Source organism: Galeopterus variegatus, unplaced genomic scaffold, assembly GCF_000696425.1.
Source record: "Galeopterus variegatus unplaced genomic scaffold, G_variegatus-3.0.2 Scaffold848, whole genome shotgun sequence".
Lineage (NCBI taxonomy): Eukaryota > Metazoa > Chordata > Mammalia > Dermoptera > Cynocephalidae > Galeopterus > Galeopterus variegatus.
In genome coordinates, this window is record NW_007726959.1 from 89,450 (window position 1) to 105,397 (window position 15,948).

The 15,948-nt window shown below is 43.3% G+C and overlaps 1 protein-coding gene across 3 annotated transcripts in view; it reads right to left on the reverse strand.

The window, feature by feature from the left end:
* Positions 1 to 329: 329 nt before the first annotated feature.
* The window catches only part of TFDP1 (transcription factor Dp-1), a 62,878-nt gene continuing 47,259 nt past the window's right edge, over positions 330 to 15,948 (reverse strand). For all 3 annotated transcript variants that reach the window (XM_008572921.1, XM_008572920.1, XM_008572922.1), the window contains 8 exons: positions 14,865 to 14,986; positions 13,573 to 13,738; positions 12,952 to 13,095; positions 12,319 to 12,387; positions 10,566 to 10,717; positions 9,986 to 10,152; positions 3,563 to 3,641; positions 330 to 1,685 (listed from right to left, as the gene is read on the reverse strand). In XM_008572921.1, the coding sequence (XP_008571143.1) occupies positions 1,538 to 1,685; positions 3,563 to 3,641; positions 9,986 to 10,152; positions 10,566 to 10,717; positions 12,319 to 12,387; positions 12,952 to 13,095; positions 13,573 to 13,738; positions 14,865 to 14,986 (1,047 nt within the window). In that variant the 3' untranslated portion in view covers positions 330 to 1,537. The remainder of the gene's footprint in view (positions 1,686 to 3,562; positions 3,642 to 9,985; positions 10,153 to 10,565; positions 10,718 to 12,318; positions 12,388 to 12,951; positions 13,096 to 13,572; positions 13,739 to 14,864; positions 14,987 to 15,948) is intronic.

A 15,948-nucleotide genomic window follows, 5' to 3' on the forward strand; every position in this document is an offset into this window, starting at 1 on the left:
TTATTTTTCTTAAAGTCAAACCTATAAAATCTGTATCAATTTTTAGACTGAAGAAAAAGTCAAGGAACAGCCTTTCTGTACACCACAGGCACCAGAAAGGACGGTGCCCCTTGGCACGTTGTCCACCAGGGCTTCCCTTGCTGGAGTTTCCTCTGTCTTCAGGGCGAGCTCCAGGAGGAGGTGCCTCTGACCACTTCAGACAGGGGAGGGTTACCTGCCTATAGGGACCACCTGGGCCTGAAAACCTACTTTTTCACTCAGGTGTTAAACAAGACTAACAAGATAGAATAACTTCTAGACAATAATCCTGAATTACAGAAACACAGAACTTGTTTAAAATGCCCATGCGCGTTTTATTAATAAAAACTAACAGTGCCAAGTTAAACAAGTCAAACAATTAAAGTCTCTTTATAGTCCATAAAATATTACAGAAAAGCTTCTTTGTGTTTCAATAAAAAGACTATCGTTTTAGAACAGGCAGCTAACAGCAACTGTGCAGTTAATGGTTTCTTGTGAATAAATTTTAAAAGAGACTACTGCCTGTCCTTAAATTCCTTTTTCTTTTTATAAAAAAAGAACTATTAAAAATGATTGACAAATTTTGAGTTAAAAAACTGTTAAAACATTCTCTCTATTTAATTTCAACTTTATAATAGATTACAGGAAGATGTTTACGAAACAAATACATTTGTTTCAGTACATGTCTTTAAATGATAGACTTATAAGTATGTAAACAACTATATAATAAAAAGTTTCCAAACACTGCCTGTAAGAAATCAGGCAAATTTTACCATAAGCAATAAACCATTCCAAGCCTTTCAGTTTCCATAGCTGCACCAGCGTGGCAGTAAACTTTTACCGAACAAAACAAAAACAAACAAAAAAAGCACTTCGCAATTTGTTGCTGCAATAGATAGAGAAAGTGTATAGACTTGATGGAATCACAATAGTCAATATAATTTAAGGGGAATTAAAGTCATATTAAATTTATGGCGCTTAATGTTCATAAAGTGGAGCTTTGCTATTTGCTTGGTTCTTTGGACACTACTGCAAGATGTAACAGATGGAAAACTCATCACGGAGTCTTGTTATTTGCCAGCATGTGGCGCCATTCAAACAGACTGAAAATAAAGGGCATTCGGTGTTCATTGTCCACAACAGGATAGCGTTTTATTTTCATTGACGTGGATGAAGTACAACTTCTTCAGCAAACTCAGCAAGAATTGTTAAGGGGCAAAAAACACCCTTCTGAATTAAAAATAAAAAATAGAAAATGAAAACACGAATCCTAAAAAGGAAATAAAGGCTCTGCATCAGCACACTGGTACCAACACACATCCACAGCATGTCTTAAATCCTAGGAAAGACAATCCTTGCTTATCGGAGGTGCATATCTAAATTCAATAGCTTACCAATATCTCCTCGGGAGGAGGCCAAAAAGAAACAGAAAACCTCACGTTAAAAAAAAGTTTCTCTTCCCTAAACGACTTTTTCCTGAAGCTGAATCTGAATGGGGAGAGGGGTCTACAGCAGACAGTCAGTCCTCCTCATCATTCTCGTTGAAGTCGTCATCCTCATCGTCATCTTCCCCAACGTAGGACACGGGGGTCTCCACCCTGGAGCCGCTGTACTGAGACCCATTGGAGCTGGTGGCCAGCATCCCGTCTGCACCATTGGTCAAGTCACTGCAAGACAAGACGCCAGATGCAGTCAGTGACGCTGTGCCCACCCCTCCCTCGCCTCAACCCAGGGGCCTTCAGCCGGAGGACACGCTGGGCATGTCCCTCATGATGAGACAGAAATGGAAGACTGTTGACTACCTACAATACAGGGCTCCATCACATTCTGACAGCGCTGTCTTGCTGTCTTGACACACAACTAAAACATGCAGAATACAGCGGGGACACAGGGTTCACTGTTTCCCCTTATTTATTGTTACATCAGAAACAAAATCTCAAAGTGCACAAACTGGAAAAGCACTAGAACCTTCTTTCCAAGACTTTCCTTACCACCGGTAACAGGTTAGGAAAAAGAGTGAGTTTGGGGCAGGACATAATTGGCAGAGTGTGGCTTTGACTTGGCAATGTAGACTGAGACCCCTAGAAGATTGGCAGAACCTCAAAAACCTAACCCAGGCAAGAAGTGACAATGTGTTCTAACATTAAAAATGTTTCTATTAACATAAAACCATATGCTTATATTTTAATACCTTTTACTAGTACCATACAATAAAAACTAACAGATGTTGCACTTTTTGACAAGAGTAATTCCGCACCTGGGAGATAGAGCCTAGCAAAACAAGTCAGAGAAGATGACAAACAGCCATAAAGCTGCTCATTGCAGCTTTTCTTATAACTGGGAACCACCTAAATGTCCCTTATAATGTGCTTTCGTAATGCGTCATATCGTGCCACTATTAAAATTGGTTTTTCTTCTGGAAAAGTAACATCTTAAACTGATGCATCTGAAAAGTTTAATGGATAAAAAGAACTACATGAAGATAAAAGTTTTAAAAATACCCAACTTCCACCGAACAGAAGAACCAGTGTTTAACATTTTATAGATCAACCCCTACACATTCATGCACAGCTAGAAACTTAAATTAGAAGAGAGCGCGAGCCAACCTCTGTCCATGGCTCACTTACTCTATCACCTCCCTGTCCCCCACAGCAAATCCATGGTTCGACCAGTATAAGTCCCCCCTTACAGGTGAGGAGGCCTTCACAGCCCCCGCCCACATTGGGGCCTGTCTGCCACATCTGCAGCTGCAGGACAGTCCACCACAGGCACAAGCACACTGTGATTTACCAAGCAATCCCTAATTATTGGACCTACATTAACTTTAACATCTTATTAATATTTAAGATTAATATAAAATATCATAAAATGTATAACAATAAGTTTATGAAATTGTTTTATTAATATTTATTATAAGGTTCTGTTTATCATTAAAGCACTACGATAAATACCTAGGACATCATTCTGCTCTGTGGGATTGCTAGATCAAAGGTTAAATACATATTTGTTTAAATAATAAAGCTCCTTCAATAACAGAAAAAATACAATAAAACAAAGTGGAAAAAAGGAACAAAATTTAGATGAATGTATCTCAAATATGTTTAAAAAATAGAAAAAAATCTAGACATACGTGTTATCACTTGAGCTACCCGGGGTACTAGAATTTGGGTGGTTTTTGCTCCGTTTACTGTGTGCAACTTTTTAAAAAATAAAATCCACGTATTGTTTTTAGTTTGTAGGAGGAAGAAACCAAGAAAAGAAGCCTCTTCCCACACGAAGACAAGCCCAGTGCAGCCCCCAACCTGCAGTAGTCTCACCCCCATAGCGGCCTCCACCTGCAGCAGAGCCCCACACCTACAGCAGCTCCCCCCTGCACCATTGATTTTTTGAGCAGACAAGTCATGCTCAACGGCCCAGGGGTATGGGTGGTCTATATACATGCTGGGGGCTGCCCCGGCTGCTAGGGGAGAGGGTGGCCCTGCCTGGACCTCCAAATACCAGGAGAGGCACAGGAGAGATATCCCACACCCTCCGCTGCTGTCACCTGGTAGAAAGCCTTGTGCCGTTGGACGTGGAACCTGCTGTCGTGACAAACACACCACCGATGGATCCCTGAGCCATTTCTGAAAAGAGAAAGTAAATCAAGTGAATGTCATGAAACAGAAACACTACAAGACGCACGGGCAGATAAAGTTACGCGCACTGAGTAAAGGGGAACTTCTGGGTGTCTCTGGCTTGTCTGGCATGTTCTGCCCTGTGCTATAGTGCAGGGCCTCACTTTTGTGGCCACAGGCCAGTCTTCTTTTTTTTAATTGAAACATAATTGATTATACATATTTGTGAGGTACAGAGTTGAATATCCATACCTGTGTATGAAATGTGGTGATCAAATCATAATGCAATGTAATCATTCTTTGTGACATTTGACCAAGTTCTCGCTAACACCCTCCCCCTTTCCTACCTCTGGTAGCCTCAGTTCTGTTCACTCCTTTTGAAAGTTCAACGTTGCTATGTATAATAGAGCTGTGATAAACATGCTACTGCAGATATCCATTTGACGTGATTTCCAATCCTTGGGTATATACACCCAGCACTGGTACTGCTAGATCGTATAGCAGTTTTACCTATAATTGTTGGAGGAAACTCCGTACTGTTTTCCATAATGGCTGCACCAATTTACAGTCCCACCCACAGTGTAGGGGGGTCCTCTTTCTCTGCATCTTTGCCAGCGTTTGTTATCCTCTGTCTTTTTGATAATGGCCAGTCTAACTGGCATAAAATGACATCTCGATGTGGTTTTGATTTGCATTTCGCTGATGCTCAGTGACGGTCAGTGTTTTTTCATGTGTCTTTTGGGCCCTGTATATCTTCCTTTGAGAGATGCCTCTTCTATTCTTTTCCCCATTTTTTAATCAGGTTACTTGTTTTTTTACTGTTAAACTGTTTGATTTCCTCATATATTCTGGATATTAATCCCTTCTTAGATGCACGTTTTGCAAATATTTTCTCCCATTCTGTAGATTGTCTTTTCAATCTCTTAATTCTTTTGCTGCGCAGCTTTTTAGTTTGATACACTCCCACCTATTTTTACCTTTGTTACCTGTGTTTTGGGGGTCTTATTTATAAAGTCTTTGCCCAGTCCTACATCCTGAAGTGTTCCCGTGTTTTCTTCTAGTAGTTTTATAGTTTCAGGTCTTATATTTAAGTCTTTAATCCATCTTGATTTGATTTTGGTTTATGCCAAGAGGTACAGATCTAGGGCCGGCCCGGTGGCGCACTCGGTAGAGTGCGGCGCTTGGGAGCGCGGCGGCGCTCCCGCCGAGGGTTCGGATCCCATATAGAGACCGGTCCGCTCACTGGTTGAGCGCGGTGCGGGCGCGACACCGAGGGTTGCGATCCCATTGCTGGTCACGGTACGGGTGTGACACCGAGGGTTGCGATCCCGTTACCGGTCACGAAAAAAAGACAAAAAGAAATGTAGCTTATAATTTGACTCATTTCTTTTAGTAGAAATATTTGTAGTTCTTTATAGTTCACGGCAGCTTGGAATAAAATAAGATTGTCTCCATATTTCAGAATTTTAAATGCAGTAGAAGGTTTTACGTTTGGCATTATTCAATTGGGGTACAGATCTAGTTTCATTCTTTGACATGTGGAGGTCCAGTTTTCCCAGCACCATATATTGAAGATGCAGTCTTTTCCCCAATGTATGTTCTTGGTGCCTTTGTTGAAGATCAGTTGGCTATAAGTACATGGGTTTATTTCTGGGTTCTCTATTCGGTTCCATGGGTCTGAGTGTGTTTTCATGACAGTATAATGCTGTTTTGGTTACTATAGTTTTGTAGTATAATTTGAAGTCAGGTAGTGCTGTGCGTCCTGCTTTACTCTTTGCTCAGGATTGCTTGGTTGTTTTGGGACGTTTGCTGTACTATATGAATGTTAGGATTGTTTTGCTATTGGTATTTTGATGGGGACTGCATTGGGTAGTATGGACATTTTCACAATGTTAATTCTTCCAATCCAAGATCATGGAATGTCTTTCCATCTTTCTGTATCCTCTTTAATTTCTTTCAGCAGTGATTTATAGTTCTCATTGTAGAGATCTCTCACTTCCTCAGTTAAATTGATTCCTAGGTATTTTATTTTTTTGATGACTATTATAAATGGGCTTACTTCCTTGCTTGCTTTTCTGCTAGTTCACTGTTGCAGTATTAAAATGCTGATTTTTGCGTGTTGATTTTGTATCCTGTAACTTTACTGAAATCGTTTTGTAGAGGCTTTGGGTTTTTCTACATATAGGATCATGTCATTTGAAAACAGGAACAGTTTTACTTCATCTTTTCCAATCTGGATGCCCTTTATTTCTTTCTCTTGCCTGATTACCCCAAGTAGTATTTCCAGTACTATGTTAAATAGGAGTGGTGAGAATCGTGTTCCTGTCCCTTTCCCCATTCGGGATGATGTTAGTAGTGGGTCTGTCATATATGGCTTTTATCGTGTTGATATATTTTCCTTCTATACCTAATTTGTTGAGAGTCTCTGTCATGAAGGGATGTTGAATTTTATCAAATTTTTTTCTGTATCTATTGAGAGAGTCATAAAGTTTCTGGACTTGATTTTGTTAATGTGGTGAATCACATTTATTAACTTGTGTATGTTGAACCATCCTTGCATTCCTGGGATGAATCCCACTTGATCACAGTGTATAATTTTTTTGATGTGCTGCTTTATTCATTTGCTAATATTTTGGTGAGGATTTTTGCGTTTATGTTCATCAAAGATATTGGCCTGTAGTTTTCTTTTTTTGTTGTATCTTTGACTGGTTTTGGTATCAGGGTGATGCTTGACTCACAGAATGAGTTCAGGAGAATGGTCCCCATTTCCTTTTTGGAATAGTTTGAAGAGAGTTGGTATTAATTCCTCTTTATAGGTTTGGTAGAATTCAGCAGTAAAGCCATCTGCCCCTGGGCTTTTCTTTGTTGAGAGACTGCTGATTACTGTTTCAATCTCATTGCTTGTTACTGTTCATGTGTAGAGATCCATTTCCTCCAGGTTTTCAGATTTGTTGGCATATGGTTGTTTATATTAGTCTCTAATGATTCCCTGTATTTCTGTGGTGTTGGTTGTAATGTCTCCTTTTCATTTCTGATTTTTGTTATTTGGGTCTTCTCTTTTCATTTTTTAGTTAGCCTAGCCAATGGTTTGTCTTCTCAAAAACCCACCTTTTGATCATTTGTATCACTTTTCAGCTCTCTGTTTCATTTAGTTCTGCTCTGATCTTAATTATTTCTTTCTACTAATTTTGCGATTGGATTGTTCTGGTTTTTCTAGTTTTTTGAGGTGTAGTATCAAGTTGTTTATTTTAAAACCTTCTATTCTTTTGATGCAAGCATTTATTGCAATGAAATTCCCTCTTAGTACACTTTTTGTAGTATTGCACAGGTTTTGGTATGATGTGTCTTTACTTTCATTAGTTTTAAGAAATTTTTTGATTTCCTGTTTAATTTCCTCTTGGCCTCTAGGTCATTCAGGAGCATGCTGCTTAATTTCCATATATCTGTAGTTTCCAGAGTTTCACTTGTTATTGATTTCTAGTTTTAACCCACTGTGGTCTGAAAAGATACTTGAAATGACTTCAGTTTTTTTAAATTTGTTGAGACTTGATTTTTGTCCTAATATGTGTTCTATCCTGGACAATGTTCCATGTGCTGCAGAGAAGGAAGTATATTCTGCAGCTGTTAGATGAAATGTTCTGGAGATATCTACCAGATCCAATTGGCCTAATGTGTAATTTAAATCCCGTGTTTCTCTATTGATTGTTGCCTAGATGATCTACCTGTAAAAAGTTGAGAGACAGGTGTTGAGGACCCCTATTTTGTAGTGGGGACTCTGGTCTAGTAGCATTTGCTTTATATATCTGGGTGCTCCTGTGTTGAGTGTGTATATATATTCATGATTGTTATGTCTCCCTAATAGACAGATCCCTCATCATTATATAATGGCCTTCTTTGTCTCTTTTTATGGTTTTTAAAGTCTATTTTATCCAATAAAAATAGCTACTCCAGCTTATTTTTGGTTTCAATTTGCATGGTATATCTTTTTCCACCCCTTCAATATTAGTCTGTGTGTGTCTTTACAGGTGAGGTGAGTCTCCTGCAGAAAGCATATAGTTGGGTCTAACTTTTTAATCCAATCAGCTAGTCTGTGTCTTTTGAGTGGGGAATTTAACCCATTTACATTTATGGTTGTTATTGAAATGTACTTACTCCTGGTATTCTATCAATTTACATTTTAAATATCTTTTGTTCCTTTCTTTCCTTTTTGTCTTTGGTATTCATTGTTTTTTTGAGGTGGTAAGATACAGTTTCTTTCTCTCATTTGCATATTCGTTCCACCAGTGGTTTTCATTCTTTCTTTAGTATTCATGGTAGTGATTATCGTTTTGTTGGATTCCAGATGCAGGATTCCCTTGAGTATTTCTTGTAGGGCTGGTCATGTGGTGGTGAACTCCCACAGTATTTGTTCCTCTGGGAAATACACTATTTCTCCTTCGTTTCTGAAGGATGGCCTTGCTGGGTATAGTATTCTTGGATGGCAGTTTTCTTCTTTTAGTATTTTTAAATGTATCAGCATATTCTCTTCTGGCCTATGAGAAGTCTGCTGTTATTCTAATGGAGACTCCCTGATAGGTGACTTGATGCTTTTCTCTTGCTGTTTTTAGGATTCTCTGCCTTTGAATTTTGCCAGTTTGACTATAATGTGTCTCAGAAAGAACTTTTTGAATTAAATCTGTTTGGGGGCCTTTGAGCCTCCTGGATCCTAAGGTCCACATCTCTCCCAATACCTGGCAAATTTTCTGCTATTATTTTGTTGAATAGGTTTTCAATGCCTTTTCCTTTCTCTTCCCCTTCCAGAACACCCGTGATTCAGATGTTTGTGCACTTACGGTTATCTGATAGCTCTCACAGATTTTCCTCATTATTTTGTTCTTTTTTCTTTTTTGTCCACCTAGGTTATTTCAATAAGACTGTCTTTGAGATCATAATTTTTTTCTTCTGCTCACTCTAGCCTGCTGCTTAAGCTCTCAGTTGTGTTTTTTATTTTGTTGAATGAATCTTTCAGTTCCAGGAGTTCTGCTACATCCCTTTTTAAGGTATCTATCTCCTTGTAAATTTCTTCATTAATATCATGAATTGTTTTTCTCATTTCATTGTGTCACCTGAGTCTTCTTATATCTCATTGAGTTTCCTTAAGATTGTTGCTCAGAATTCCTTTTCAGTCAATTCAAGGGTTTCCTGCTCTATCAGGTCTGGTATTTGAGAATTATCATATTCCTATGGTGGTGTCATATTTTGTTTTTTTGTTTTTTTTGGTATCTCTGGTATCTACATTGCTGTCTGGTCATCTTGTCGAGCAGGTGCTTCTTCTATTACTCTGGAGTAGGTTTTGAGAAAAGAGACTCCCTTCTGTAGACATATTTTACACTGATGGTTGAATAGGGTGTTTTAGTATTGGTTCCAGATAGACACAGAAGTGTAGCCTCCAGGTGGATGTTAGCCCTTATTCTACATTGGAGTAAGTGCCACTGAAGCCAGTCTTTTCTAAAAAGATGTGACAATCCTCAGTGCACATAAGTATATTAACTTACGAATGACATACCTAAGCTACTACATCAATATCATATTCATTATAATACAGGAAATGGGCAACAGAATGAGGTAAAAACATACATTCACAACAATGGCTCTTCTTACTACTCCCCATCTTAGGGACTCCACTGAGCACTGGACAAAAGGCAAGGACTTAAGTCAGGTGTCCAGGCAGCATGAGCTGCTGGAGGCTGAAAAATGGGTCAGGAGCCCATTTTCCCCCAATGACAGAGGCCAGATGTTCACTTGCTCCAGGAACGTACACAGGGAGGAATCTCTGACCCTCTCGGGGAATATATCCACACCATAGTCTAGGATAGCAGGAGAAGGACCAGCAGGGACAGCATCTCTTACAATTTCTCTCTACACAGCTATTCTTCACATTTGCAGTCCAAGACTCAGGAAAGGACTCAATATGCAAAAGCCACAGAAGAGAATGACAGCTCATAAAAGAAACACCTCCCCTTTCATGCTGTGATTTATAGAAGAACAAGATCAATCATTTTGAAATGTTTTTACTTGGTTACTTTGTTATAGAGAAGAGTCAATGGCCTTAAAGCAAAGACACCGTCAAGCCCAGTGTACTCCTCAAAGAATTTCAATTTTTCTATTTTTGGCCCTGCCTGGAAGATGAAATCCTGAAAGACCCTATCTAGCCCCTGCCCTGTGGCTCCCTCATCCCTCCCATGGCTCCTTTTGTCTTTGTTCCTGGTCCTGTGTGCTGGAGCCTGAGTTCAGAAAAACACACACCCAAGAGCTGGGAGAGACATCCCTCACCCTGGCAACACAGCCACACCACGGTCCTCAGGAAGACTGACCTGTCACATATGGTTCCAGAGCTTTTGGTACCAAACTTCTTGCCATTTTAAGGTCTTCGGCAGAGCAGCTCCCTGATTCCAGCCCACAAGCCATCCCCATCCGCTTTAGCACTTCTATGTCATCATGGATTTCAAACGTGTTGTCAAAATTAAACAGATACTCAAATCTGAAGGGGAAAGGTACGATTAGAAAGAGGGTCTTCCAGATGGACAGAGCACATGCTGGCTTAGGGCTCAGGGCAGGACTGACCCACTGCCCCTAATCATGCCTGACCTCCCCCAGGCTCCCTGTCATCAGTGGCTCTTTACAGAATTTACAAGCTTAGAAATAAACGACACAAGAGGTCCAGGTAACACTGTACATCACTGTCCACACCCTAGAGGCAGGACCTGTCCTACAAAACAACATGCCCAGTACACACAGCACTGCACCCACAGCTCAGTGGCCGCCTGGCTCCATCACAGGGCAGACAGCAAACACTGGCTGTTTGTGCAAAATTTCAAAACTTGTTCTAGTGAGTTTTATCTTCCTTAAAGAGAGATGCCTACTCAGGGAAATCCTTTCCCATCTTCAACCTACTTGTCATTAGAAATGCTGCAGTCGATGACAGTCTTCTTGCTGGTATTGACAATGATGAAAGGCAGGTGGATGACAGAGTTGGGCGGGGGCGGCCGGCTAGCCTGATGTTCTGCCTGGCGGTTTCTCTGCACCAGGTTCTTAAAGGCAATTTGCTAAAAAAAAAGAGGAGCCGTTGACACTGGCAACGCAGTCCCACCAGAGCATGATCCCTTTTCTCCGTGGAGTTCTCCACAACCCTCCATGCCAGCCAGACAGAAAGGGACCGGCACCAACAGCCAGCACAGACCTCTGAGGCCTGGGAAGAACCGCACTCGGGAAACCATGTGCTCAGAGGACTGAGGACGAGCAGATGCAGAGCATTCATATCGTTCAGACAGAAACGGCCTCCGACAAAGGAATTAAGAGAAAAACACTGACTGCAGAAGTTGAATTCCTTGCCATCCTTTGCTTCCTGTTGGAGATCACCTGCACTAGTCCTACCTACAGGGTGATGGCCTTTGAAGGTCTTAGACCTGAGCCTCCAGAAAAGTGAAAACACCAAACAGTCCCTGTGCTGGGAAGGGATTTCTCCTGTGAGGGAGTGGGTTCTACGAGGCTAAACCCAGCGTTCAGTGCACTGAAATGAATATTTCCCCATGAAGATAACTTCCTTGCTGTTAACTTAAAACCAGACAATTCCCTTTCCCTCCCTGCCTCGCCGAGCCATTCCCACAGTGGCAGGTGCTGGGCTGCCGAGGTCCTGTCTCAGGCGAAGGGGAGCAGCAACCTCACATTTAAAAAGCAGCTACAACATGCTATGAACACAGAGAGTGAACAACTCATTCCAACAGGGGCAACTGCATGGAAGAAACTGTGAGTCCAGGATATGTGCCACCACCCAGGGTAGGGTGTAAGTCAGCACCAGAACTGTGGGTTTTTCAGATGTTTCTTGGTGCCTACAGCACTGCCCAAGCAGTCCTGGGCTGATCCCATAGGGAGGGGCCTGAGCACTCCGGGACACCGGTTCCTGGATGCCTCTGCTCAGCAAGTCCATCAGGGTTTGAGTAGGTAGGCGAGGCCTTCCCGTGCAGCCGACATCCTCAGGGGTGGGCACCGCACCAGAACCTGGCCCTCTGGCCCCTCCTGAAGTCAGAACCCCTCTCAGTGCCTCCCACTCCTACCCTGTGTGCAGAGGCTACAGCTCAAGCAGCTGCCTTTTGCCCTCCACAATCCTCTCAGGCCATGGCCACACACTCCTACAACCAGGACCCCTGCACCCTATCTCCACAGGCTCAGCACCATCCCCTCCTGAGAGATTCTAGCACCCCTCAGTCAGGGGACCAGCCACGCCGTGCAGCTAATGTCACACACAGAGCCCACTCGCCTGCACCAGCCACTGACCAGGAGTTGTCAAGACCCACACACACCGAGCTCACTACACACCCAAACATTGGCCCAGTACCCGATGCTCAGCGCATGCTTAACACTTCTCTGAAGGAATGACATTAAGTGCTACTTCTGTGTGCAGCCATCTCTCCTGCTATTTAGACACTTTGTGCCACAGGACACAGGCTCTTGCACACACACAAACTCTCTGGGAACAAGGCCCATGTCGCTGACAACTCCTATGTGACATGAGCTCTCACACTCAGAATCTCAAAGTAGGGATTTTATTTACCGTGCAGAAGTATAACCTACTGCGAGACATTGCTGTTGAAGGACTAAATTAGTAGAATAACAATTACCCTGCCTCCGATGGTAAGTATCCTGTTACCTGTAGAATAAGTTCTTGAAGTTGAGACTGTTTCTGCTTTATTCTTTCAAGTCTTCTCTGTCTCTCCACCTTCAAAAACAAACCACTGATGCAAGAAACCATCACAGTTGTTCCACACAGCATATTTAAAAACCCACATCCACACTACTTGGCACCTAAGTATGTCTGTGCCAAAAACCTGGAATTTAACCCAGAATACAGCATGTGCTACAGGACACAGGCATTTCTCTGTGATTTCAAAACTACACCTCTCCCTTCTCCTCTCATTTGTTGGATCGGCTATGGTATTTAAAAAAAAAAAAAAAAAAGATCCCACAAACTTGACTCAAAATTAACGTGCATTATAGTTTAACACACTTGGTCTGGGCCCACCACTCTCCCACCTCCCACAGACGAGCATCTGTGGAGCCCAGCTAAGATGGGAAGCAAATTGCATCGATGCAGATGGGAAACGTCCTCACCACAGAGGCTGAGAAGGGCATGATGTCTGCCATCTGCCCGCCAGGCCCATGCCGGGCACAGAGGGCACAAGGGCATGTGGCCAAAGACCCTTTAAGTGACCAATGATGACAAAAACGGGTGCTTTGGGCAGAACTGCTCTTCGACACAAAAGAAAATAAGTTAAAGGTGCACCTCTAAATTCTGACATTCCTGAGCCGAGTTGGTGGGCAGACCAATCCACTTGATTTCCTTCTTCTCCTTGGAGATGATGTTCATGGCCATCAGCACGTTTAAGGCATCGTACACTCGCCGCCTTATGTTCTTCTGGTCGTAAGCCTGGGGACACAGAGTGTCAGTGTTTCAAATGAACCAAAGAGTGTAGGTGAACATCTAACAGTTTAGGCCATGTCCCCGTGCTCGAGGAAGCACACAGCGAATTCATCTGCTGGAACAGCATCAACATGTCCTCATGAAACCACATCATCTATGGGACAAGATACAGCTGGACAGACCTTGCCTCTGTGTGGGAGGAGCTGAGGGGGGCCTTGGGTGGTAGAGCCCAACAGGGGACAGGGGTGTTTCTGCAGGGAGGCACACACAGGGCCAGGACCCAAGCGCTAACACACTGGGGGACAATGGAACAAACACTGTGCCAGCAACACACCGCAAGCAGGCCACCAAGAGCTCTTTTATGCTGTACTTGGTGTGCTCTGTATGTCTGCAATTGCTTCCAATTTTACAAGATGAGCTATGCCATGCCATTGAGTTCTGCTACCCCTGGCCAGTCACATGCCCCACCTGGCACACACTCACTGATTCATTTGGTAGAATGTGGTTATCGGCAGCACTGAACTCCGCGACCAGCTCGTCTGCCACTTCGTTGTAGGACGTGGTCCCTTTCCTCTGCACCTTCTCGCACACCTTCATGGAGAAATGCCGCAGGCCTTTGCCGTTCTTCTCTCCTTTCCTGTTGCGTTTCCTTCAAAAACACAAAGGAAAAGGTAAATGGCCACTAGCATTCCTGAGAGCCAGCTTTGAATCAAGACACACTTTTACCTAAAAGACCTAACGAGCTACACAAAAAGGGCCCAAGTCCCACGGGTGCAACAGATATCACATGAGCAAGCCAGGATTTCCCACCACCCATGTCACAGGAAAAAGGTTCCATCTCAGACATTGACAGGTGTCCAGTGTTTTTAAGGTCAGAAGATGAACACTTATGAGGCCAGATCATGCATCTGTGTCTTCAAATGTCAAGAAAAATGGGGCAAACATCCAGAAGGACGGGAATCAGTATATAAATGATACATATCAATACACTCAGCACCACTGTTCCAAAGACGTCAACCAGCATCAGGAATTACAAGGCGTGTTAGTGTAAGAATTTTAGGGCAAATTTCAGCAGGCTGTAATTTACATAAGGCAAACGCTCACATGATAGCAGGTGCCTCAGACCATGAGGGAAAATCCAGATTTGTAAACTTAAAGTCACCACATCAAGGAAAAAGGTCACTCTAAGTTTCTAACTGGCTAAGTTTTGGAGACTGATAATTTCTGCTTTAGAACGAATACAGACTTGGTTTTACAGCTTTGTGTTTATCTGTTTGTTCTGAAGGAAAAACACACAGCTGACTTGGAGTAAAACTGTTTCCACATCAGACTTTGCTTTAGTGGAAGTGGCAGCTGTGCTGGGACCGTCCGGTGGGGCCGTAACCCAGGGTGCATTTAGGTGAAATTCAGTGACAGTGGGTGAAATCCATCCCATTTACACCCAGTGCAGACAATGAAAAGTTTCACAGTTACTGTGGCATGGATGAGACCACCTTCCTCCTCTTCTTGGCCGAGAGCTACCAATATCACACCAGACACTAAGAGGGGCGGCGGCCGCCCACAGCCGACTTCTCCACTACTGAGAGACAGTGTGGTCTGTGCTGGGCACGATGGGACGTTTTCCAATCCAGTTACATGGATTTAATTAAGAGCTCTGAAATCAATGCACATGGGAGCCTGATAGCATGATCATGTAATACACGTGGCTGCAGGAGAGCTGGGGGTGACAATTCTAACAATTCTGCGACTCTGAGGGCTGGAGGGGCAGTGCTCACCCGGCAGACCAAGGTGAGGAGTCGGAAGGCTGGTTCTGAGAGACAAAGTGAGTGTTGGGGGTGTGTGGGCTTCCTACCACGATAGTGTTTGACGCTGCAGGTCTCTGAGGCGTACCAATTACCTACAGTCAAAAAAGACAATTCAGAACAATCAGAAATCTCCCACATTATGACACTGCCACTTTCATCATTTGTTCATTATCAACAGCCACTGTAGAATTTCATTAACCACAGAGTGAAAAAGAACAAAGATAAAGTAAACACCCAAGAGCGGACACCTGTGAAATACTGACTGGTATCACCGCATGTGGTCTGAGCATGGCCTCACTGTGACATGCTGACCGGTATCACTGCATGAGTTCTGAGCATGGCCTCACTGTGACATGCTGACCGGTATCACCGTATGTGGTCTGAGCATGGCCTCACTGTGACATACTGACTGGTATCACCGCATGTGGTCTGAGCATGGCCTCACTGTGACATGCTGACCGGTATCACCGCATGTGGTCTGAGCATGGCCTCATCTTCCCTCTGCCAACCTTAGGCATCTTCTCCAATTAAACAAAAGCAGCAAGAAACCTCAGACAACCCAAGCAAGCCAAGGACAGAACAAGGCACACCTCCAGTGGCCACGAGTGACCATCACACTGCACACGACACACGAAGACGTTCAAGGGTGTGACTGGGATGGGGAACAGCAGTCCTCAGAGGGAACCTAACACGCTTCTGTTTTTCCTCACACCTCTTCCACTTCCTTTTAAGGATAGGGATAGAATAAAACTGTATCCTTCCTAAAAGGAGACCAGAAAACAAAGAGAGCGTTCAACAGACACAGGCACAGGGTGACAGACATCTGTTTCCTCCACCAGCTCCACAGGCGGCACCCATCGTCTGTCTTGAACTGGTGCACTGGGTGCCCATCCTGATGGGCCCCTTTTGGGGGGATCCCAGCACTCCAAACAGCATCAGGACAAGGAGAAAAAAGGGTAATCAGCACTGAGAGCAAAAAGCCAGTGGTTCCATTCACCCCCATGGGGTTTATGCACCTGAGACAAGGGAAGCTCTCGGGGGGGGGGGGGGGGGG